Genomic DNA, 25,748 nt, shown 5'->3' with positions numbered 1-25,748 from the left:
TAGACAAGCGAGCAGATCCAGTACAGTTCTCTGTGTAGTGTTTCCTGCACAGCTAATAACATTCTGAGTGGATCTTAATAGGCGCTTCAGAAGAAACTGCTTCTATCGCTGTACCTTATGCTATAAACCTACAAAGTAAGGTAAGCTGAAGCACATTCAACATTTTGTAATCATATTTAAAAAAAAAAAAAAAACGTTCTATTGCTCTGCATTGTTTAATATTGCATTGGCTACAGATATTAGTGTATTATCCAACGAAGTATAACACAAAATTGATACAGTACCGTATGATATGGAAACCTGGTCCGTTTTCAATTATCTGCTAATAATTTCGATATGCATAGTGTTGGTATTTTCCTTTTCATTGATTTCACAATCTTATTTTGTGTTCTTTTTTTAGAATGAAAACTCCCATTACAGTGTATTTTACCTTGTATTGAAATATGTTCATCGGAAGGATGGATTCCCTTAATCATACTCAATAACTGTTCCTAATCGTAGTCTCTGTCACAGAGATGTTGCAACACTCCCACTTTACCGTGATTTTGTTTACTTGTTCTCAAATAAATAAATACATAAATAAAAGATGATTGTCCATTGATAAGCACCGTTTCTTGAAAACAGAAACGCTGCTGTACAGCCGTTGTGATGGGGAAAGTTAGAATTTGGTCAGAAATATGAGTCATGGAGTAGGAATCTCTGCATTGGAGAGAAATTGAAAGTTGTGAATGCAGAAGGTTCACGTATAAATACCGTACGAAGGGACAGCCTGCAATGTTCTGAACTGCACAGTGAAACTATAATCGACAGTGTATTTTTGCCCAATACCGACCACAAAAGCCGTTTTTGTAGTTTGTAATGAAATACAACCACAACATATAAAGCAAAATGAAGACTGGTTGAGACATGAGCGGTGTGAATTACCAAAATAATTCATTCCGAAATAATATTCCGGAATCTCTATTGCTTTATTTTGCATTATCAGTGTCACAAAAACGCAATAAATATTTGTTCTTTGTGGCGCTAATGCGCTTCTGTATGAGTGGCACCCATCACTTATTAATCTGTTCACCAAATGGAATCCTTAACGTGGATTGTTTGTAGCTCCCTATTAAAAACTGGTTTCAGTTACAATGGGCAAGACAGGCGATCTGGTGGTGGCAGCTGATGACTTGGTACATTCTCCCCTGTCAAGGTGGGAGACATTCTGCTTTTTGTCAACATGCTAATTCGCTATCTAATGTTTTCTTTGATGGAGGATACTGATTTAGTTCAATCTAAATGCTCTTTTGCATTTGACAGAGGTTCTCTTGGCATTTGGTGTTGGGTATGATAGCCCCAGGGGAAAGGATAGGGTGGGATCATCTGTTTGACTGCTGTTGCTGCATGATATCAATTTTTCCTGTTTTACTCCTAATAAAGTCAACTCTTCACTGGGGTGGACACAAGTCATGACATGACGCTCAGAGGTCAAGATCTGAAAATATATATTTATTGACCCTTTGTTTAGATTGGAATAATGCCTGTCCTGAAACTGAGTGTTTGTACAGCTGGCTAACTGAACTGTAAGTAAATTAAGGGCCATCCCCAAGGACTCCATCAGGGGATGTCCAAGTGGGCTAAAAATTGCACAGCAATAATAACAAAAATATTTTACTGTAATATGGTCCTTTTTAAATATTATTTATTTATTTTAAATTTAGTTGTTGCCAATGGTTTTTACCCAGGTTTTCTCCTCAATTTGAAATGCCCAATTATTGTTTTTATCCTGGTTTGCTGCTGCAACCCCCTGGGGGCTCTGAAATGTGTTCCTGCCAAGCCATCATTTTTCACACTGTGGATCCACAGTGAAGCCACCAGACCCATAGTGCTGGAGGACAACACAGATCTGAATAAAGTCAACTCTTCACTGGGGTGGACACAAGTCATGACATGACGCTCAGAGGTCAAGATCTGAAAATATATATTTATTGACCCTTTGTTTAGATTGGAATAATGCCTGTCCTGAAACTGAGTGTTTGTACAGCTGGCTAACTGAACTGTAAGTAAATTAAGGGCCATCCCCAAGGACTCCATCAGGGGATGTCCAAGTGGGCTAAAAATTGCACAGCAATAATAACAAAAATATTTTACTGTAATATGGTCCTTTTTAAATATTATTTATTTATTTTAAATTTAGTTGTTGCCAATGGTTTTTACCCAGGTTTTCTCCTCAATTTGAAATGCCCAATTATTGTTTTTATCCTGGTTTGCTGCTGCAACCCCCTGGGGGCTCTGAAATGTGTTCCTGCCAAGCCATCATTTTTCACACTGTGGATCCACAGTGAAGCCACCAGACCCATAGTGCTGGAGGACAACACAGATCTGAATGGCTCCACTGCAGGCCTGCATCAGCCACAGGGGTTGCTGGTGCTGAGTGAACTGTGGAATCCTCTCCCAACCTAATTCCTCCTTACCTGGGTGGTGCCAATTGTGCACTGCCCCCTAGGAACCCCTGGTCATGGTTGGCTGTGATATGGCCTGGATTTGAACCTGTGATCCCCAGGTTATGGGGTGCATCCTGCACTCCATGTGGGGTGCCTTTGCTGGATGCGCCACTCAGGAGCCCCTGCTATTTTAATATTATATAAAAATTGGTCAGGAAATGATCACTGTTTATAAATAAAAACGGTGGAAATAGGCGCAAATTAATTCCCCAGGATAATACTGGAGAACAGATGGAAAAGCAGTTCACTAGCTTCTATTTGTTGTGAATGCCATCATCTGACAGTTAACCTGTTTCAGTACACAGTACATTACACATACAGCCTTGTAATGCACAAAATAAGGATCTTTTATTTACATAAATGTAATGTTATTTACATTTTTGTGAGCGCCATCTTTAAACAACATTATCTATTAATATTAAATTATAAACAACATACTGAAGATGTTTAAAGATGGCGTGCCCGTAAAGTAAAAGGAAGTATTACATTAAAATGATCAAAAATTGTACACCTGGGCCTACACAGGATTTCGTTCACATGGGAAAAAAATAACTAATTTTGGCTGTCACTAGGCAACATTTCTATCTTCCTTTTGTGAGGATGAAAATAAAGGGCCTTGGGTGTAGAAGAAAGATCAATAATGAATGTGGCAATGTTAAAGCTACACAAGAAATGTTTAGTGAAGCAGCATTTCAAAACAATCCATGAAATGTTTGCTATTGTGTTGCTGTTCAAACCCTAGAAGGGATGCAATGAATTCCCTCCATATCCTACCCTCCATGCCCCTGAATTTTGGGGATTTGCAATGAAACGATGAGCGGGATTGTCTGCTAGCCAGCGGCCCAGCTGATCTTTATATTTATAACATACTGTACTTAAAATCTAAACCTGTATTCAATTTTACTAACACCACTGCTATCCTAACAGCTCCCTGCTAACCTGTCACACTCTTCAGCTCTGTTGCCATAGAAAATGTGCTAACCAGCATTCTGGCTGTGATATTTACAGTAGGTTATTGTATAGTTGTAAGTAATGGAATGTCAAGTAAAACAATTTACAGTAAGAATTCCATTATTCAATCAAATTGATTTTATCAACATCCCCAACTCCCAATTGCTTTGGATCATAGATGCTTCTCAGTTATATTATTATCCAGACATTGGAAGCACGCCGTTTTGAAGGTGCTTACTGGATTATGTTACTGAGAGACATCGTAACCTCTTATTTTTGAGTTGGGACTAATGAAGTCTGTGTTTGAAACCATTTTTGTTTTGTGAAATTTGGCATGCACATGCAACAAGAAGATATACAGCATTATATACATTATACTCGGCTGTGTTGCATATTTTTTAATATATTCAAAGCCGTTAATCTAATTGTAATGGAACTTGGTATGTATATTCACTGCTTGAAATTCTTGTCTATTTAAGAATATTTCATTAGGATGGTCCTGGGGAGAATAAGTGTCCTGTGTGACAGTATAGACACAATCACAGAGCTGAATTCCCCTGGCATACTGTCTGAGAGACCACTGTTGAGCTTTCTTGTGATTTAAGGCACTGCATCTGTCACAATTCATTGCACACACCAGCTTGATTCATCATAAGAACATAAGAAAAGTCTGAGAACAAGAAGAGGGCAGAGCTGTGTGATTTATTCAGTGTTTACAGGTTCTATATAAACAGATTAAGTACATTGATGTCATGTTTCATCTTTTTTATTTAGAATTAAAGACTTATAAAATGTTTGTAAGTATTCAGTGGCTACCTCTAATCAAGTTAAGAGTGTACTTTCTCTTGCACTCTTTGTATGACAGCCTGCCTGACACACCAGGTAACCAGGAGTCTGCTTTGTATTAAAAACAACCAGTTGCAGAAAATGTCCTTTGTAATACACACACTGGTAAAATCTGACTAAAACTAAGTTTTATGATTATTCAAGTTCTAAATTGAACCAATACGTTCCCAAAACAAGTTTTTTTTAAGTATTCCTGAGACAAATGGGGAGGGGGTTAAATGTCTCCCTGCCAGGAAAACATGTGAGAATGTGACTGGAGCTCTAATTGAATAATTAGTAATTATTGATTAATTGGGCTCCAGCCACAGGGGATAAAAGCCAGGGGAGAGGGCCTGGCTGGGAGGTGTTCTGTTGTTTGGGAGTTTGCTTTGTGTTGGAGAGTTTTGTGGTTTTAAAAAGATTTGGAACTTGACCATTTACTTTGTAAGTTCACTTATTTCTGTTTGAACCTCTTTTCTGTTGGCCCTTGTGCCTATTTATTTGATTATTTTTATTTAATAAAGAACTTTATTTTTGACTTTACATTGTCTCTGAGCCTCAGCCCTCTGTCATCCTGTCACAGTCACTTATTGAGCACTGTCTGTTTAAACTGTTCTGGGCTGGCTGGTACAGTTTGGGTCAGTGAGAGAGCAGGAGCATAATTATGTATTAGCTACACTACAGCTCCCCAGTAAGGACGGAGGAGAAGAGTAAAACGATTCCTGTAATCTAACAAGCCTTGTTAGGTTCAGGTTTATATGCAATGTGTGTAGTTTGAAACCGGGAAATAATCTGGACTATATGTAGTTCGGAAGCAATTAAATACATTTTACATGAATGGTGATGATCCACAGTCCTATGTGTTTAGACTGTGGGTCATCATAAGTCAAGTCTGCCAGACACTTACATATGTATGTAACAATACTTACATCTGAGGCTCTCTGAGTAGTTCTCAGTGGCGTGGTGTGTAGTATGAGTCACACAGAAGGAAGAGCATGTTTGTATCCCAGCTGTGCCAAGTCTTCACTGGAGATCCCAGAGGGAGCATCACATTGGTGCTTTGCAGAAGGCAAAACCAACAGAGGCCATCTGGTAAGCTCAAGCAGACACCTGCAGGGCTTGCCTTTGTCCTCCAAAAGGCCGGTAGCTCGCTGACATCCGCTCTTTAGTTCCTGGGTATAAAAGAGGCAGTTGTTGTGGTTGTGGGATTGGAGGATGCCCAGAGACCTTCAGTTTTCCTGAGCTGTGTGGAGAATTGCTGTAGTGATGGAATGTTATTGGACATTCTAAATATTGAAGAAAATCAGGGGGTAAAAGGACTGTTCCCGCTAAATTTATTTAAAAAACCCACAACAAAAAGAACAAGAAAAAAAATCTACTTTTACATTTTCCCATGAAAAGGGTGTTGTTGCTTTGTGTGGCGTGTGGGTGGTGACGTCAGGATCAGGAAGCAGTAGTCAAAAACAAAGTATGGGTTGAAACTGAAGCGCTATGGCTGCGCTCAGTGTTTTATTAAAATAATAAAGAAACAGTTTAAACAAACAAAAACGCTTCTACACAACAAAAGGGCACGTTGGCCAAACAAATAAACAAAAACGCAAACAAGTATATTGGTATATAGCAATTGTTTTCTCTTATGTCAAACTCACGTCAGTCTCTTGTCTTGTCTTGTCTTGTCTTGTCTCACCTCAGACACTTTCCGCCTTCTGAGCCGAGAGTGGGTCCTTTTATATTTGTGGCTAGAGCCTTAATTAAATATTAATAAATTACCTTATTAAGGCTCCAGTCACATTCCCACAAGGGTTCTAGGGAAGGGGTTTTAACCTCATCTCCACCGACTGCACATTATAAGACTGGCTTATTCACCGGTCTCATACAGTAAAAAATAAAAGACAGACGGTGCTTGACTGCCTGCACATATACACAATAATAGTAAGAATAATCATACATAAATATACACAAGGGGTGGGCACATTGCCACATTGCTACAGCATCAATTTTAGTCATAATTAAACTTGCTTTCCCCTGCTCCTAATTCAATGCTTGAATAGTTTTCCTGCGAGCTTTCCAGAAAACAGATTACATTTAATTACAGTACTGGGAATGGAAAGAAACCAGGAGTAAAAGTGTTGTCTGAAATATCTGAAGTATTAGGTCTTAGTTAAAACTCCAGTTGGCTATCAGTGTGATAAACAAGCGGATCACCATCTACAGTATATCCACTGTATGTATATGTAAAAGAGAGTGGTGGACAGACAGAGGACTGATGGACAGGCACGTTTTATCCCCAAAGTGTGATACTTAACGTGTGCTAAAGAATGTACAAGCCAAAGTTCATCACAATTTCATAACTCTTCTTTAAATACAAATGTCAAATGTTTCGTACAATAGTGATGTATTGATTCTGGAAACAAAATATTTTTTATTCAATAGTATTTTACACATCTTAAAATGACAATTACTAATGATAGTTAGGGGTCTACCTAAATCACGAAATTCATCTCTTTTAGGGGCCAATGCATACCGGACAAGTACGGAGAGAAAAAAAAAGAAACCTTGTTTAAATGAGAGAAACAGAAACAGACTCAAAACAATGAATGCAGGTGAAACTGAAGTGCAACGGCACTCAGTGTTTTATTAAATAATAAACAAAATAAAAATTTAAACAAAACACCACAAAGAAAAAGGCACATTGGCCAAACAAATAAACAAACAAATAACAAACAAGTATATAGGTGTATAAACCAGCACGCTTAGCAATTGTTATATTCCTTGGTCCTACGTCTCTCCTCTGACACCCCTCAGCCATAGTCAACACGAGATTAGTAAGGATGTGTGACTGTCAGCTAGTTAAACAATCAGTAGCTGATCAGTCACATAGCCTCACAAAGTTTTAAAATCAAAAATACAAAACAATAACCTGGCGGACGGCGTCTTGCTATTCTGGCCAAACAATACAAATAAACACAGCTTTTCACCATCATATTTAAATCTAAATCATAATAACAAAATAAACAAAGTGGCGGGACACTCCGCCACAATACTCCAAAGCGGCTAACGTTCTTATTTACTGTTCAAACAACAGTGTTTTAATCAACCTATCAGTGTGTCTGTACTGGCTTATCTGTACAGTAGGGGGTGGGACAAAGTTAGTGCTGTGTTGTTTTGATTTGGTTTGCTAAAATCTAGTTTTCAGCATTGGAGGTAAAATACCAGAAATGGACAACAAAGCAAAAAAAGCAAGATATTACCCAAAGTAACTACATGCAGATGGAGGAGATCGGCTTGATCGTGGGATCGTAGGAATGCCCACTGACCTTCGGGTCTCCTGAACTGTGTGAGGAATTGCTATGGTGAGGGAACATAACTGGACATTCTAAAATAATTGGGCACTGTAAATAAAAACAAAAAGTTTCTTTAAGGATTGAGCGTTTGAAGTTACAGATGAATAACATTCAACACTGATCTTATAAATTCATAAATTTTTTTGCTCATAAACAAAAAGTGATGTTCTTAATACTGTAAATCCACAGTGTAATCACACCAGGCATTCACAGTATTATCGCACAGCTGTCACATTCTCAATTCTGCACCGTTTAGAGGCAGGATATCGGGATGGTTTCCAGACTACGAGCAGATATTTTGACAGAGTTAATTTTTCTAACATAGTAAATGGAACATACTCTATATAGGAATAAATACAATTGTTTATTACATCTGAAATGCCATGTACAGTACCACCAAACCTGCTTATTACCATTAACATCACCCTTAATAGCACATTGAAATCTCTTGGCTAGGATATAATAGGAGGCAATGCAGAAGTCAATTTGTTGCTTCTTGAATAGTTTATTTAAGTATTCTGTTATGCTTACTAAATAGGGAACTCAGCTTTAGCAATCTAGAGCTTACTTTTTTCATTGCGTTAGTTGGTCACTAGATTGTGCTTCTTTGTGATTTTGGCACATGTGTCTTAAGTGTAAACAGTAGTTTAGTTTGCTGCAGAGGAAGCCTTCATATAGAATTCACCAGTCAATAGAGCTGAGTTCCACCTGACTTCATATCAATTAAAGCACAGATTTGGACAAGTAAGTTGCTGGTTGTTGTAAGCCACAGAAATGTTCTGAGACAATACAGCATGCCATAAGGGAGCATGCTAAAAAAAATGGCAAAAAAAGGAATGTCCATTGAAAATCTGTGGGAAGCAGCTGTCATTCCATGGGAAGTAGCTGTCATTCCATGGGAAATAGCTGTCGTTCCGTGGGAAGCAGCTGTCATTCCGTGGGAAATAGCTGTCATTCCATGAGAAGTAGCTGTCATTCTGTGGGAAATAGCTGTCATTCCATGGGAAATAGCTGTCATTCCATGAGAAGTAGCTGTCATTCTGTGGGAAATAGCTGTCATTCCATGGGAAATAGCTGTCATTCCATGGGAAATAGCTGTCATTCTGTGGGAAATAGCTGTCATTCCATGGGAAATAGCTGTCATTCCGTGGGAAATAGCTATCATTCCATGGGAAGTAGCTGTCATTCCATGAGAAATAGCTGGCATTGCATGGAAAGTATCTGTCATTCCATAGGTAATAGCTGTCATTCTATGGAAAATAGCTGTCATTCCATGGGAAGTAGCTGCCATTCCATGGGAAGTAGCTGCCATTCCATGGGAAGTAGTTGTCATTCCAAGGGAAATAGCTGTCATTGCATGGGAAATATGGATATAGGATATATATATATATATATATATATATATATATATATATATATATATATATATATATATATATATATATATATATATATATATATTTAAATACTATGGAAACCATAGGGATTGTGCTAGCATGGCACACCAAACTGTCATTTAGAGATATCTTAAAATGAGGGTTTAAAAGATATCTGTAAATCATTTTGAGATATCTCTAAATGTATTTTAGATATCTTAAAATGATTTAGAGATATATTTAAATATTTGAAGATATCTGGAAATGATTTAACGTTATCTATAAATGAATTTGAGATATCTCAAAATGATAATTTGGCTTGCCATAGTGGTAGAAGTTAACGTTATTAAAGCTGATCAGATTGTAGTTCTCATTTATAACAAGGATCTTTACAATACACTATTCAGCTTCAAAATGAACATTAAACCTCTTGTACCCAACAAAGGATCTTCAAGAAAAATAGAAAAGAGCAAAATTGCACAAGTGGTCATACAAAGAGAAAAAATAAGAATGTGGCGAAAGTTCATTTCTGCAAATATGCACTATTGTTAAAGGTGAAACAACTTGAAATAGTAAATGCTCTATTTTTGGCTGTCACTTGCTGACAACATTCCCATCTTACAGCCCCTTGTGTCTACATTTTCAGAAATCTGTGTAAAAAATGTGAAGAATGCCAAGAGTGCATCACAATTTCTAATTAGTCAGCACTTCTGCTAAATTAGGATTATTCTGACAATGCTTGTGAGAGAGCAGAAAGGTAATTTTACACACCAGTGAACCGGATGCTCGTTACAGTTGAATAACACAACTTTTCCTTTGTTGGCCTGTGTCCCCTTCTGTTCCATGAACTGGGATGATCTAGCAGAAAGATATACTGGATATTTTGGTTTTACCCCTTTCTGTACTGCACTCACTAACTCACTATGAAGGACTATGTTTTGCACCTTTTCCAGTTACTTTACATTGTGACTCAAGCAGCTGTCTCTCCAGCCCATTGCTTGCTATGCATGTACTTGCTTGTGAAGACCAACAGTACAGCATCTACATGCTACACAACTCTAAATCATATTGGAGCACTGAGGTGAAACAACATACTTCCACACAGGACATCATGACTATCCAAATAACACAGTGAATGTTGGCATGCTCGATTTACGTATTGTTTGAGAACAGTTATATACCCTGACAGTATAATTGCTACTTCCACTCATAATTCAAATACATGTTTGGCTCTTTCAAAACCTTTCAAAATTACACATGTATAGTGAATTGATGTGCATGACATAAACAAATTATGAAATAATTATGTTTGTTTTTTACATTCCCATTAGTATTAATCATTGTGAGTTGTTTCCGTTGCCCAGTGTGAGTTATCCCTTATCTCTGTATCTGTCATTACCTGGTTTTAAGCTTGTTTTCAGGTTTTCTAGAGATTCCGAAGTGCTGGCACTGAACAACCTTCTGAATTCAATTCCAATCATGTGATTATGTGATCTTTCAACCTACTCTGGAAGTAGACATTATAGGCTGTTCATAATAATCAGAAAATGAATAACTGAAAAATATATTACTAAAGTAAATTGAAGACTTATAGCATATCTTACTCAAAATCAATACTTCGATATAACTAGACAAGTGTATTGGAAAGATCAAGACTGTATAAAGCATTGTTAAATCCATAGAACTACAATGAATATGTAACCTAAACCTAATTCCTCCTTGACTGTATTGGAGAATTTATTTTGTGGTTACAGTAGGGCACAATCTGTGATTTAGGTTACCAAAGGGGGGAGGAAATGACAAAGGTTAGAGTAATTATAATTTCCGGTAAAAACAAGAAGCGATATCTTGTTTTTACAGAAGTGATCTGACCGGCTATTGTTTTTTTTAAAGGCAGTAAAGTTGTTTGCTAGCTCTGCGTTTAATGTTCTGATCAGCCACAATCCCTTTTATGTCTGAAAGCACTTGTCATTTCCTAACAATTCCTGTTCTAAAATCAGCTGAGCGTTTTCAACTGGAATAACATTATAAATTGTGAGCTGAACTGTTTTTAAAGCAGAACTGTATTGGAGTAACTATGAGGCGGGTGAACACAAAGGCATTTACTGGACTGTCCACTCCCTTGACTTGTTTCTTATTTTCAACCGGTTCTTTCAAAGAATATATTTTAAAATAAAAGTTAAAATAGCATGGTATTGCTCAATTAATGTTGGGTATTTTTGGAGGTAAAAGTCTTCAACTCTGTTGCCATCCTGTCAATATGTTAATTTATAGTCCCACTTCCTGTGATTGAACAGGTATGTTAGGGTAGTCAACGGCCAGGCAGGAAAAAAGAATCTTAGAGTTATGTTGTGTACTTTTATTGACAAGAAAAGCAAACAAGACAAACAGGCACCATTGTACTCTTACCAAGTTCTTCCCCCCACCTAACTTTGTGTGGCCAGGTTAAATTTCCTCTCCTTCAATTAGGTCAGGTTGTCCATTTAAACACACACACACACATTGGCCTGCCCAGTTGGACCAAAAGTTAGAAGCATTTTGCTATTCAAGAATGGGGTTTTAACCTCATTCCTGCCAAACCCACAAATATTAATACATATTTATAATATGCAAGGCCTTTGTCCTATATATGCATAATACTTTAATAAATAAACCATAATGTTGCAAATAATTAAGACAACCATATGGTTCTCAAATATCAATTGCTTTATTTAAGTTAATACATTAATACACAGCATGCATTAACCAGACGCAGCCCTCACATTGTTTTCTATGGTGGCCAAACTATTGTTTAAATGTTTTATGTGAAAAATAACATACTGCTCTGTTTTGTCATTTTAAAATTAAACTGAATCTTCGGAAAGTATGAGGAACTTCAGTATATATTTTTACTTATATCTTTTCTCATTCTTTAACAAGATTGTTGTGAGAGAAAAGTTTGCAGTGAAGGTTGTGTGCAAGTTTTTGTGTCAGTAAAGGCAGGAACTGTGACTGATTCAAGCTGGAAACAATATACCCTGCTCCCTCCTGTCTTTGATTACATGTGGTGATGGTTTGCAGCCTAGCCAGACTGCTGGAATTCAAAGCATTTTTATCATGCTGATACCTATGAATCACAACACAAGAGCAAGCAATCTCTTGTAGCTGCCAAATCATATCTCAAAATGTTTACCTGAAATGTCCACAAACCCATTTCCTGTTATCGTCATTCAAGTGTAACAGTATTTTAATATTTAACTCAAATTCATTGAATTTTGACAAATGAGTGGCTCAGGCTGAAGTGTCAAAGCATAGACACACTCCCACCTGTTTCATAAAAACTGCCTGTTTCATAAATCCTTGGTATGAAAACCATCTCCATTAAAAACAAGTGTAACAGAACCACTTTTACAGTAGAAGCCAACAGCAGTCTGGAACAGGTTCAAACATGCTTTTCCCATGTTTGGCTGCCACCCTTGAAACTCTCCTGTCATAGTGAACAGTGACTGCTGTTCCCTGAAATGCAGATTCAATAGACTCTGTTATAATCATTGTTGTAGTTATAACTGGATGCTGAAGCAAGGGAGCTATCCTGGCCTAGTAAATATTCCAGTACATTTTCCTTCTCAACCCTATGCGGTGCTGTTTACTCATTCATGAATTACTCAGTCCACTTCAAAGACCTGCTCATAATAAGAACATAGGACCCATCCACAAAGCTTTAACTGAGCTTTAACTTTATCAAAAACAGCGCTCTGGAGTTTTAGGTGGCTCTTTTTTTAATTCATACAAATGCAACAAACAGGTTTAAAAACTTCACATTTCCAAATAGGGTATTGTGTCATCATTAATACACGACTCCCTCAACCCTCTGTACAGTGGAACGTGCAAGGTGGTCTGGTCATGGCTATTTGCCCCATAATGTTATATATACATGTTATGAGTGTATTCTGCCTTTTAACAAGAATGAAACTGCTAGTGGAATGGCACTGGGTAAATGGGAACCATGACCAGGCTGCTTTATTACTGGTTCTATGGTATTAAACCACTGCATTTCAATAGCATTGGCATTCTCTGGGTAAGACAGAACACAAATAGCTCCATACCACAGCAGAGAGTGTATTATTATTATTATTATTATTATTATTATTATTATTATTATTATTATTATTATTATTATAAATGAAAAGTTTGCCTGTTATTTAAAACAACAGTAACACTTTATAAAAGTGTCTGTAATTCAAATGTAAATACAGTACATGTGAAAAAGTGTATCATTTATTGTTAAATTCAAATGAAGTAAACAATATTTCATACTAACCCTTACACCATCATAAATACACACACATTTTAAAATACCACCAATATGAGCAAGTATGGAATATATCCTAAGTGAATGCTCAAATTAATTCAATAGGTAATATGTTCTATTTGAACCACTGGCCCTTAATTTATCATGTAACCAAAACAATTCCAATAGCAACACGAGTATGCAATCTAAAACTGTATGCCTTTTTAAAGTTCTGTCGCTCTCTAGAATCGATGTGGAGAATAGTGTGTTATTTAATTCCATCTCCCAATGGCTGGCTTTGTTTCCCATCCCTAAATGGAAGTGGTTAAGAGTGAGTTTTTGTACAGCTAGTGCTGAGATGACAGATGAGATTTTGATCATTCCCTTCATGGTTGACTTGTAACAGGAACATTTGTTAGGAAGAATAGCAATGAAATCAATACACAGGTACAGTATGTCTTTAATGGCAATAATATATATACTATATATAGTAGTTCATTGCTGTGCAACTTACAGAGGCACTGTATACCACCTGGATACTTGTTATATTTTTAATATCCTATATTAAAGTGGTAAGAAATAAATATTAGTATTAGTCTTATGGTATAAAGTATACCAATAGTTTTGAATGATATTTTCTTATTGTGTAGTGTTCTTTTGACAGTAAAACAAAGATGTAAAGCTGCTGGCTTGTTCGTTATAATTGGGAGTGGCTCATATTACGATCACTCAGATTTTGTGTTTTTTACGTCTGTGTTAAGATGCTTTGATTAGGAGTTCAGGAACTACAGTAGTTGCCTGACACAGACAATGTAGGCTAGATCAGCCAGTGTCTTACACTGTATTAGTAAACACCAGAGCCAAAAAGTAAAAATAAAATCACAGCAGTCAGAGCCACATTATATATATATATATATATATATATATATATATATATATATATATATATATATATATATATATATATATATATATATATATATACACACATGGGCAAATTAATTTATAATGAGTAATAGCATCGATGTGAATATATTTAATATATTTAATCTACTCATATGCCTGTATTTCTCAGTTGCTGCAGATGCTGCTTACACTAATTGTATATGGCAATGTAGAGCTTAGCTTAGCTTACAGAAACTGGACTGTTCTGTTTAATTCTTTAAAGAAGTCCATCAACACATGACTGGAATGTGTATCCATCTTGTCAAGGTGGAATGTATTGAAGTTTCGGGGGACAGTGCTGACTAAAACTTACTGTACCTCAAAAATAAACGCCATATAGGTCAGGGGTGGCCAAAGTTGTCTCTTCCAGTCCTGGTCTTTGTTCCAACCCTGTTATAAATTGTTTTATTGAATCCAGTTAAACCTCCAGCCAGACCCTGAAAAAGTTCATCATCAAATTGTACCTGTTAAACCAGGAGTGGAATAGCCCTCTGGGACACCCCTGCTATAGATGGTGCAGTTGGGTAATCCAGAGCCTTATGTCTTCTTTTGGTGGCCTGGATTCAAAGCAGGTGAAATGAATTCTGTGGTCTAGGTAACACAATTAACCACTACAGACTGTCTGACTTGAGAGAGGATGTGTTCAGGGCAGTCTGAGCTATAAGCACTGTGCCTGACTGTTGTCCCCGCAAACTAAAAATAAATAAATAAAACAGATTTAGCTTCTCTCCGGACAGGAATTCATTTTCCAAGGAATCGCCCAGGCCTTTGCTGGCCAACACCACCCAGCTAAAACTGGCTCTAAGTTGAGAACCAGCAGCAGCCAAACTATACATTTGGGTGTGCCACTGACACATTCCAATATAATTTAAATGTTTTTTCCGTTTCTCAGTAATGAGTTTAAGCAAAGGAGTCTGTTCTTAGAGAGACGTGTTTAAACAAGCCTACTAGGACACTGATCTGCCACATTTCTTTAATTGCACAGAACCTTGTTCATGAAATGTTTGCCACCTTTTGGTGACCCTCAATGATAATAGTGAGCTGTGTTTTTATCACTACCTTAAAAAGGATCTACACAGTTTCTTCTCTAACCAACTATCAACTGAGGAAGGGACCTACAGTAATTTACAGACTATAATGTGCACCTTTACAGAAGCATTGTAGCACACTATACACAGGATGCACGTTATATGCTAGGGGAGCGCTACAACTGAGTGCAGCTTACATGTGTATCATAACTAGGCCTTCTGATTTTCAGTTTTAACCGATAAAACCTGATAAATCACCCCCAATACAAAAGAAATGAAATCGGCGGATAGCCAATAAACACCAGAAAACACTGGAAAAACTGTGGAAATGGTGAATCAATTCACGCTGACTTTACCCTTTTCCCATTAAAAAATAAAACCTACTCCTGACTTGCATCTATCATTGATTCATTCTGAATACTTTAAACCCGCCCCAGCTACTGTGTGACAGCACATTCCTACATTTCTATTGGAGACTCCACTTGCGCATGTATTTATCCCACACTTTCCCCACTCCCAAAAAGTTAATAACATAAAAAATACTGAAGTTTAAAATGAATGGTTAAACAATTAAACTGTTAAACAAATAAACTTCTTCAATTATAGTACATGGTGTCTGTTATGTCACCATGTACTATAATAAGTACTATACTGTACATATAAGGCTGTAATTCTAGCTCAGGTTTCTGGTGACACTAGCGCTCTCATGATTTACATCACCAGAAACCCCTGATGGATTTGCAACCTTATTATGCACAGTTGAATGTACATTATTCCTTATATTATTATTATTATTATTTATTATTATTATTATTATTATTATTATTATTATTATTATTATTATTATGACAAAATATGTTTCTCACATGTCCAAAATCTAGAATACTTTTGTATCCAATGTCATTTTAATAATAATAAAAAAAAAAACTATTGAGCTATTGCCTAGTGACTGACTAAAGTGTTGCTGATCAATGTTAGTTTTTGTAGCTGTTTAACTTTATATCCAAGGTGACATCTCATCTTAGTTGTCTTACAACTTTCTCGGCCTGAGGAATAAGGGATGCATCGATGATTCCTTTATGATAACACAACACTGTACAGAAGTTTCAAACAATCACGTGTTTGACTTACTTCAGAAATGCAGTAAAGGGTAAACAAGGCAGACAAACCCCTCTATGGAAACTTCCATACACATTTGATCCCTATTGATTTGTGTGAGAAGGATGAACGCTTTGTGTTTGCACTCACAGGTGCGCAGGTTTGATCTGTTTAGACCACTGGACAGTTTGAATCCATTCTTGTGCTATCTTTTAAAAATCAACAAAGCTTCTGTCCACACCTGGTACCTAACAATGGTATCACAGTAAGCTGAACAGAGGAAACACGAAACAAGGAAAAGGTTTAACTATTTGTTCAATCAAAAACATTCTTTAGACTGTGGGTTCAAATCCCTCAGATCGTATGCAGATTAATTTCGCTTTCACCACGGTAGTGTAACTCCAGGAACGTTTCCTGGTTTATTACTTTTAACTGTGTGGCCCTTAATTTTAAAACAATACCCTATAACTCAACCCCCAACATACATATCAAAATAGGTAACCGTACACATGGCCATTTGACTTTATTATTTTTATATCACCACTTATTATGATAACTTTCTCAGTCCCTGCGTCAATGTTAAATAGACATTGGGATTTTCCTTTATGCTAGGGTTTTTGAGGCTGGAAACTAGAATATGTGATGATCCCACTTAAATGTATTCAAAGTCCCAGCACCAGAAAAACTTATGCCAAGGCTTTTGAAAACTCACAGCATTAAAATACAAACTTGGAAGCTAAATTGTACTTGAATATGAAAATGGCCACATGTCAATCATCTTCCTCAATTTGACCTCACATAAAGGAAGCTGGTAAAATTAATTAATTAATTAATTAATTAATTAATAAATAATAATAATAATAATAATAATAATAATAATAATAATAATAATAATAATAATAATGTTTTCTATTCCTTCACAACTTCGTAAGTTGGCCACTACTGAAACAAGACTTTAGGTTTATACAGCACAGGAAAGTTCAAAACGAAATCACAGCGTTGCGATTTCCACCCCAAACCCTATGATACGAACCATCTCTACACATACAGCCTGATATGTCTATTTATTTGTATTCATAATTGATAATGTGTTCATCAAATTAAAATCATTCTACATTTGCTTTGTACGTTCCATGAATTTATATTTTTCTGAAGTGTTTAATTCAGCTAAGACTTAATTGCATAGCTGCCTGAGTGCACATTTGCAATTTAAGTAGAATTGAAAATGACAGTTTCAGCTCTCAGATGATGATTTTCAATATAGTCAGGTACTGTACATCACTTTGTTTAACCAGTTTGAGCTGAGCCTAAAACAATACAATTTGATATTTCAAATTGGGAGAAAAACGGGGTAAAATCAATTGGCCACTACTAAATTTATAAAAATTAAAAAAAAAAAATAGCATGAAAGGCACCGCAGCTAATGGTAATAGGAATGTAGGCTAGGGCAGATTAGTACACTATTGTATCAAACTTGTTGGGTGTGATGTGAGTGTGACATCGTCTAAGATGCATTTATTGCCTTCACACACCTGTGGTATTTGTTGTAAGGGATCATTCATATGGATTTCTCCTTCTTAACAGCAACCTACAGTAGAAACTGCCCCCTTCCAAATGTGTTCATGTGTCCTTATTATTGATGAGTCACCATGACAAGCAATGACAACCCTGTAAGATGTCACCGGACAGGAACTAACATGCACTGGTGACTTCTTTCTACACCAATGTCCCAGAATATTGCTTTCAAATGCATTGATGAAGCTGGTCCTTTTTGTATTCCCCAGGTGAAGGACAACAGCCCTAGGAGCACCATGTCTGTGAAGAAGGGCACCGCCCAGAAGAAATGGGCATCCCTGAAGAAAAAGCTTAGCAGACCGGATTTGGAGGACCAGGCCGAAGCCAACTTGGAGAACTCCGACCCCGAGCTCTGTATCCGCCTGCTGCAGGTGCCCAGCGTGGTCAACTACTCTGGGCTGAAGAAGAGGTTAGAGGGCAGTGACCACTCCTGGATGGTCCAGTTCCTGGAGCTGAGCGGCCTGGACTTGTTGCTGGAAGCCCTGGACCGGCTCTCTGGAAGGGGGTGCTCGCGGATCTCTGACGCTCTGCTCCAGCTCACCTGCATCAACTGCGTGCGAGCCGTCATGAACTCCTCTTGCGGCATCGAGTTCATCGTGGAGAATGAGGGCTATGTCCGCAAACTGTCGAAAGGTGAGCACTGTGGTGACCCATTGTGAGAAGAATGCAGTATTCTGGTAGTTTATAAACTGTACGAAACTGGAGTACTATGCAAGTCAAAGGGCTGACGTTGAAGATAACGCTGATGGATAAAACGCTGGTGTTCTGGGAACATTATTGAGAGTATCAAAATTTGTTGATTTATTTCTGCTGTGCATCTGTATGTACCTTAGTCACTCCCACATTTTCATGATACCAAGCGATTTCATTCTGCCTTTACAGATGAGATAAGAGATATGTATGTTATTGACAAACTGCACATAGTGCATGGTAGTAACACCTTAAAAACAGTCAGAACTATGAATTAAGTTGTGTCCTAGAAATAACCCATGCGTTTAAAACATAAAAATACCAACTATTCTCTCTTAGTAGAGCAATTTAGAACAATGTAAACTTGTATAAATACAGCCTATTGTGTTTCCCCTCACAATGGTTCTTATAGCCTTGAATAGATAAATACAAATCAGCAGCAATCAGAGAACAAAATGGATTTTGAGAACAGAGAGTCTTTTGTGTGAATCGCAGGATGTAAACATCCTAATAAAAGGGGTTCTTATCTCTCAACCCTCTAGGACATGAGCGTTTGGCGCTGTAAAAGGCCTGCTCACACATTTCATGCTCAGGACACTTGTCATGTGGTTTTCCGATTTAACTGTTAGCATGATAGACGGTTGAAGGGCAATTTCAAATAAAATATCTCAAATGTGTGCTTGCCTTTACCCCTATCTATCTGCACGTTCTGACGGCTGTGTTGCTGGTACCCAGCATATTGTGCCATTGAGTTCTCATGCTGTATACAAAATGCCATTGCAGTGCAGTAGAAACCCAGAAGGTTGCTGAAAAGTTAATGGAACTATTATTCTTTCAAAACCTGTGTGGACACTTGAACTGTGAACAAGCCAACTAGTTTCACTGAAGTTCCCTTCTCATGAATTTGATTTTTCAAATGACCGTGTGGGGATCCAGTGCTTTTTAATGGGCTGATATATCCCTATGGGAGTTTAAAATCCCTGTCTTGAATTTGGGGTCACATGTTTACTCAAATTGAAACGCAAAGGGTGTACCAAAACAGAACAAAGTGCACAGTTAGAATGGGCAATGAAAACTACATGAGACTTCACAATCCTTTTTGTAGAAAGTCAGGGGTGTTCAACTCCGATTCAGAGAAACCATTTTAAGCACTACCAAACACTGTGTAGTATTTAGAATCAATTCAGGGGTCTCCAAGTAGCTCACCTGGTAAAAAACATGGCTGTGTGGTGTGCAGGGTGAGTCATACAGTCAGGGGAGCGTAGGTTTGTGTCCTGGCAGTGCAAAGTTGCCAGTCTTCTCTGAGGATGTACAGGATGTACTCTGAGGTTTTGTTTTTACCATCAACATGCTCGACCAATATAATGGAGAGCAGTGGCACTAAAATCACCATAGGTATGAGAAGATGAATATAGTATACTCGATGACCCCTAACATGATGAGTTTGTATGTTGTGTTGCTTGCAGCTTTGGATACATCGAACCTGATGGTGAAGAAGCAGGTGTTTGAGTTGCTGGCTGCCCTCTGCATGTATTCCACGGAAGGATACAGCCTGTCCTTGGATGCTTTAGAACATTACAAGGTGAGCGGTATGTGTGTGTAGGCTGAAGACATTCTAGACATTCACTGAAAAAGTCCAATTAAAATCCTATTAGAAGCAAAGGAGAATTATCTTAACTTGGTATGGCAGAGAACTATCAGGGTTATCTAAACTATTGTATTATTTTTCTTGTTTAGATCATCACATCCTGGTGTCTCTTTTAAGTAGGTCCGTGGAATCATGTCCAACCGCCAGGTGCATCTGCTACACCAGAGTGTAACCATTTACCATTCCCCAAGTGTACATTTAAAGGAATAATAACCTGTTAGAAGTGAGAAAATAGTCTGTTCACTGTATTGCTGACAATCCTTTTGTTTTTCTATAGTAGTTTTTATTTGTTTCTTCTTCTCTCCATTCCCTTCCAGTGTTACATCCGGGGCCCCACATAGTTTTCAATATGAACTATTCATGTACTGTGAGTTTATCTGAGTTTATCTGAGTCAAAACTAAAATAGAGTCTGGTAGCTCTAGAAAAATGCTGATTAAGGGATGACTGTTCTCATGGGAGCAGTTTGGAAAGAGGAATGGGCGTAGATAGTTCTAATGAATCATTATACTGTAATAAAAATTGCCTCATGCAATGAACTGCTAACCCAATGACACCTGCCTCACAAGACCACCACAGACCTGCGTAGGCCTGCGTGGGGCAGCACTGGGCAGAACACAATGGGCAGACAGGAGTTGTGAAAAGTGCTATGAACTGCTGTAACCTAATGAGCATTGAATGCTGGTGGCTAGGGAGATAAATCAATACATTAAAACTGCTCTTTTTTGTGGTGTAGCAGTATTTTTAATTACTGGCACTGCTGCAAACAAAAGAATTACAGTATGCATAATGAAAGAATTTATTTCAAAATATGAAATTTATCAAGCAGATCATTATCCTATATGTTTGCTATTGCAGCCATGGCATACCTGACAAGCAGTGATACTTAAAATCATATTAAATGGCTAATTGCTTTGATTTAAAAGATCCCAATAAGATCTTTAGAGAAATGTATATTTTGCAGTACTTTCTAAGAAATAATTTGTAACAGGAGCAAGTTTCTAATACAGTGTTAACTTAATTCAGGGTGCCCCCTAGTGTCCAGCATTGCACAGTAAAGTATGTGATTGATGCACTGACTGTAATAGAAGATTTAGCATCAACTCATTCTTTTTTGTTTTCCAGTTGATATCAGTTCTCTCTTTTGCAGTTGTTATTGTAATTTTCAAACTTCATTCCAACATGTAATCCAAATTAAAGCTTGTCTCTCCTGCCATACCCATGTATTAGTACTAGAATCAACAAACTGTGATCTTTAAAACTGTCCCTATATATATAAGGTAATGGGCTGAAAGACAAAATCTAAAATATGATTTAATATTTTGGTTGTTATATTTGTGAATCGTAAAATCAAGATGTCTGATACTCTGTGGGTTGTTCATCCTGACAGATTGTAAAAAGCCAGCTGTATCGCTTCAGCATGATCATGAATGAACTCCAGTCCACTGACAATGTGCCGTACATGGTGACTCTGCTGAGCTTCATCAATGCACTCATCCTGGGAGCAGAAGACCTGCGGTTCCGGGATAAGCTGAGAAATGAATTCATAGGTAATGTGCTTGAATTCTATTGAGAACATAAGCAGTGGACAGGTACTGGAGTGGATTAGTTATCTGAGCCCTAGAAGAAGCACTGTTACACTTTCATTAGTACTGGTACAAATATTAATAATCTTTATATTGCACCTTTCATAGTGGACCACCATCACAAAGCACTTTACAAGATACAAGGCTAGGGTGTGTGAACTATGCATCAGTTGCAGAGTCACTTACAACAACATCTCACCTGAAAAACAGAGCACAAGGAGTTTAAGCAACTTGCTCAGGGTCACACAATGAGTCAATGGCTGAGCTGAGATTTGAACCCGGGACCTCCTGGTTACAAACCATTTCTTTAACCATTGGACCACACAGCCTCCTAATTAGTACTTGTTTGGTCATGGCATTGGAGGATGGCCATTTAGCTACAGTTCTCAAATTGCTGAGTTTTGAGGAAATTCTAAACTGAGGAGAAAAACTGGGGTAAACTAATTGTGCACAAAAAGAACTGAAGAAAGTGGGGGGCCTGGTTGGGCAGTGAACTAATGCACCAGGCAATGACCTTGGAGTTTGATGAGCAGTGAACAGTGGTCCAGTAGACCCCTTGTCAGTGATTGTACAATTCTGGCTCTGTAGACCAATCCACTTTTCACGAGTACAACAACTAAGAAAGAAAAAAAAAAGACAATCCTGAACACATTTCTTTCCTTGCAAAAGTCTACAAAAAAAGCCCTTTCCCACTGGTGCAGCGCATTTACTGAGAAAAAGTAGGTGAGGGACTCACAGCAGTGACACATAACTGCAGCTTTACAAACAGGGCCACCAGAAACCTGAGGAGGATGGGGTAAGTCTGCATGGGCCTGTGTTTCAGTATTGTATTTTTCTATGTACATTATACTGTAAAAAAATAACGCTTTACCTAAAGAAATAATGTACTCATTTATAATTATGCAAATAAGAGAGTTTTTTTTAGAACTGTATTAGCTGTTGTTTCTATACTATACATTGATCTATCTTGCAAGTGAAGTGTTCGATATTATGGTAGGGAGGGGTTTTTCACTATCTAGTTTCATCCAGACCCCCTACCCCCGTCGACTAGCTTCAGAACTTAACCCTTTAACTGTCAAACATAAATGCAATTGTCAGAAAATTCAGTTTTACAATACTGAATTTATAAATAAAGACAATATCCCGGTGGATGTTATTCTTAATGTTTAGTGAAAATGAAGACAATATGGTAACACAAGACTCATGATGCACATCGCTATGCTATTCTAAATTATATAACAAGTGGAATCTCTCTGCAATGCAATTAAATAACTCATGGAATAGTTCCAGTGTAAACATATACACAAGTGTCTAATACTGGAAAATAAACATAAATAGCCATACACATGTACGAGCAGTGTAAACACATACACAAGACCAGTTTACTTGCATTCTCGAGTTATCTTCCCCAAAGTTGAAAGATTTGGCATTCATTTTGGACTACCAGGTTAATCCAGGTGCCACAGGTTATAATTAGTGTGAGCAGTGACTAGTCTGATGATCTCTGGTCCTGGCTTCCTGACTCCAGGGGTGAAGGTCTTCCACGCTTTGCCACCTGCCTCACTCTCAACTCCATATGCACTGAACTACTTTAAGTCTTTTCATGTACAGTAAGAGACACTCCAGTGTTCAGTTGCCATCAATTAACCACTGCAAGCTCCAGTATTGCCCCAAAGACTTTAACATTAGTTCAGTACAACACCCTAAACAATGTTTACTTTACAGTATAAAAGCAAATGTTTGCACATGTGTCTTTCGGCAATAAAAAGCTGTGTTTTTAAACCTACGGGATTATGAGCCCTATTAACAAAACTCACAAGTTATTTACAAACAAATGAAATCTGTTCTGAAGGATGTATTCATTTAATATGAAATATGAGCTTTCTTTTCAGTACATTGAGCCCAGTTTATCCCATGTTTTGGAAGTAAATATAAAATATAAATATAAAAAATAAGCAGAGCAGACCCATCCCTTATAGCCTGTTAAAATCAAATCCTTATTTCAGAAATTCATAGGATTTTCACAATGAAGAGTGGTTGTCATTTTCTTATTGAAATAGTCGCAATTCAAAATCTTGTTTTACAGCCAGATAGCTAAATGAACTGTATACCAAAAATGTGACTGGACACTTTCTTATAGAACACGGGACAGTCAGTTACAGCCAGTAAAGTTGTATACAATTCAACCTAGCATGGTGTCAGTCTCATTCTCTGTAAGTGCACCACACACGTGTACATGTGTAGAACTGCAAAATATGTATGCAATAAAACCTATTGTATGCTGCGCTACTATATTGACAAAGGTTATGGGTACAATATATTGCAAGGTACTGAAATTATTTTTTTGTATGGGTAACCACACACATTGCACATTTTTTGTGTGTATTTTTTTTTTTTAATGATTTGAATAACTTGGTCTATTGTTATAATTTCTTGGATATTTTAAAAACGACTCGTACGTACAACTAGATGTTGCGCCTGAAACACAAACACCTGTAGGTTAATTACCGTATGAAATCGAGACAGCCAGGACTAATTTTAGGTAAAAGGAGATAAGGGGGAGTACCTCACTCGAAAAATGTGTGATAGTGGACTAACAAGAAAATTGACCCGCTGCACTACACAGCCCCCACCTCCGCACTGTTCAAAGGAGGTGGGGGGGATTTTACGAAATATTAAAAAATGAGGTAATTCGCCTGCTCAAAAGCAATGTATACGGAACAGGTAAGACAAAACCAGTCGGTAGAACAAAAATCATAACCCAGACTGTTCAGTAGCCTAAACTGTACACATCATTTCATTATATTTTTTTTTCAACATGTTTAAGATCAAAATTATCGTTCTGGACTTGAAACAGTATTTGAATTCAATTATAAAACACGACTGCTAATGGTCAGTCACCTATAATGCGCGTATTATATTTAACAATTGAAGATAAACAAAATAATAAACTTCGAGAATATATATATATATATATATATATATATATATATATATATATATATATATATATATATATATATATATATATATATATGTGTGTGTGTGTGTGTGTTTTAATTGTGTTATTGCTGAATGTATATTAATCAACCTTAGCAGACTGCCGGACGTTTGGCTAATTAACAATTCCAATGTCACCGTATTGTTACACACGTGTGTGTTATTAGTACCCATTGGATTTGCTAGGTTTGGCTGGGGGTTTTAAAATGTAGATTTGCGGCTCTCGCAGGGAGGGGTCTATGTTGAGAAGATCATAATGTTAATAATGAAGTTGCTAGCAACATTTTTTGGAATGAAATCGTCATTTTAAATAAAATAAATTAACTGTTTTCTATCGATGTAATTTTCAGGATTACGGTTACTGGACTTGCTACCAAATTTAAGGTAAGAATTACAATGTTGTGACCGATTTTATGTAAACTTACGCACTGCGGTCGCCACTACTTCACGACTGTCTGGAAACTACTGTCAGAAACAAGATTGGATTCTGTTTAATCAAATGTTTCAGACTTATGAAGGATCTCCTCTAAATCCTAAAATGCAGTTTCTAAACAACAAAAATGACATGGAAATCCCATTTGTGCAGATGTACAGCAATGCACACCAATTTAAGACTATTTTTTTATCTATTTATTTATTATTAACCATTCCCAAGTTTAGTGGACACCAGTCAAAAATATCATTGCAATGTTCCTGCAGTGGCTTATGTATGACCTTAACTGCAAAGAAATGTTTTGTGGTTGTTTTAAGAATGCAGTATTGCCTGCTGCTCTTGGGGTATCCTTGAAAGCTAGGTGTGAAAATGGATTTGCATCAACAAAATGTCAACCAATCCAGTTTTATGGGTTATATGGTGACTTACTCAAGTTATACAAAAAAAAAAAAAAAAAACATGCAGATCAATTGTATGTTCCTCACAGGGAGAAAG

The 25,748-nt window shown here is 37.2% G+C and overlaps 1 protein-coding gene across 1 annotated transcript; it reads left to right on the top strand.

Moving 5' to 3' along the window:
• LOC121324130 (inverted formin-2-like) lies at nucleotides 1–25,208 on the top strand. Its single transcript, XM_041265626.1, has 5 exons — nucleotides 1–140; nucleotides 18,108–18,531; nucleotides 20,055–20,170; nucleotides 21,625–21,784; nucleotides 25,171–25,208. Exons 2-5 carry the CDS (start codon nucleotides 18,135–18,137, stop codon nucleotides 25,206–25,208), a joined length of 711 nt encoding a protein of 236 aa, XP_041121560.1. The 5' UTR covers nucleotides 1–140; nucleotides 18,108–18,134.
• Nucleotides 25,209–25,748: the final 540 nt, after the last annotated feature.

The sequence above is a fragment of the Polyodon spathula genome, chromosome 12, assembly GCF_017654505.1.
Source record: "Polyodon spathula isolate WHYD16114869_AA chromosome 12, ASM1765450v1, whole genome shotgun sequence".
Taxonomy (NCBI): Eukaryota; Metazoa; Chordata; class Actinopteri; order Acipenseriformes; family Polyodontidae; genus Polyodon; species Polyodon spathula.
The sequence above is the reverse complement of the archived record's forward strand: the minus strand, read 5'-3'. Positions and strand labels throughout refer to the sequence as shown.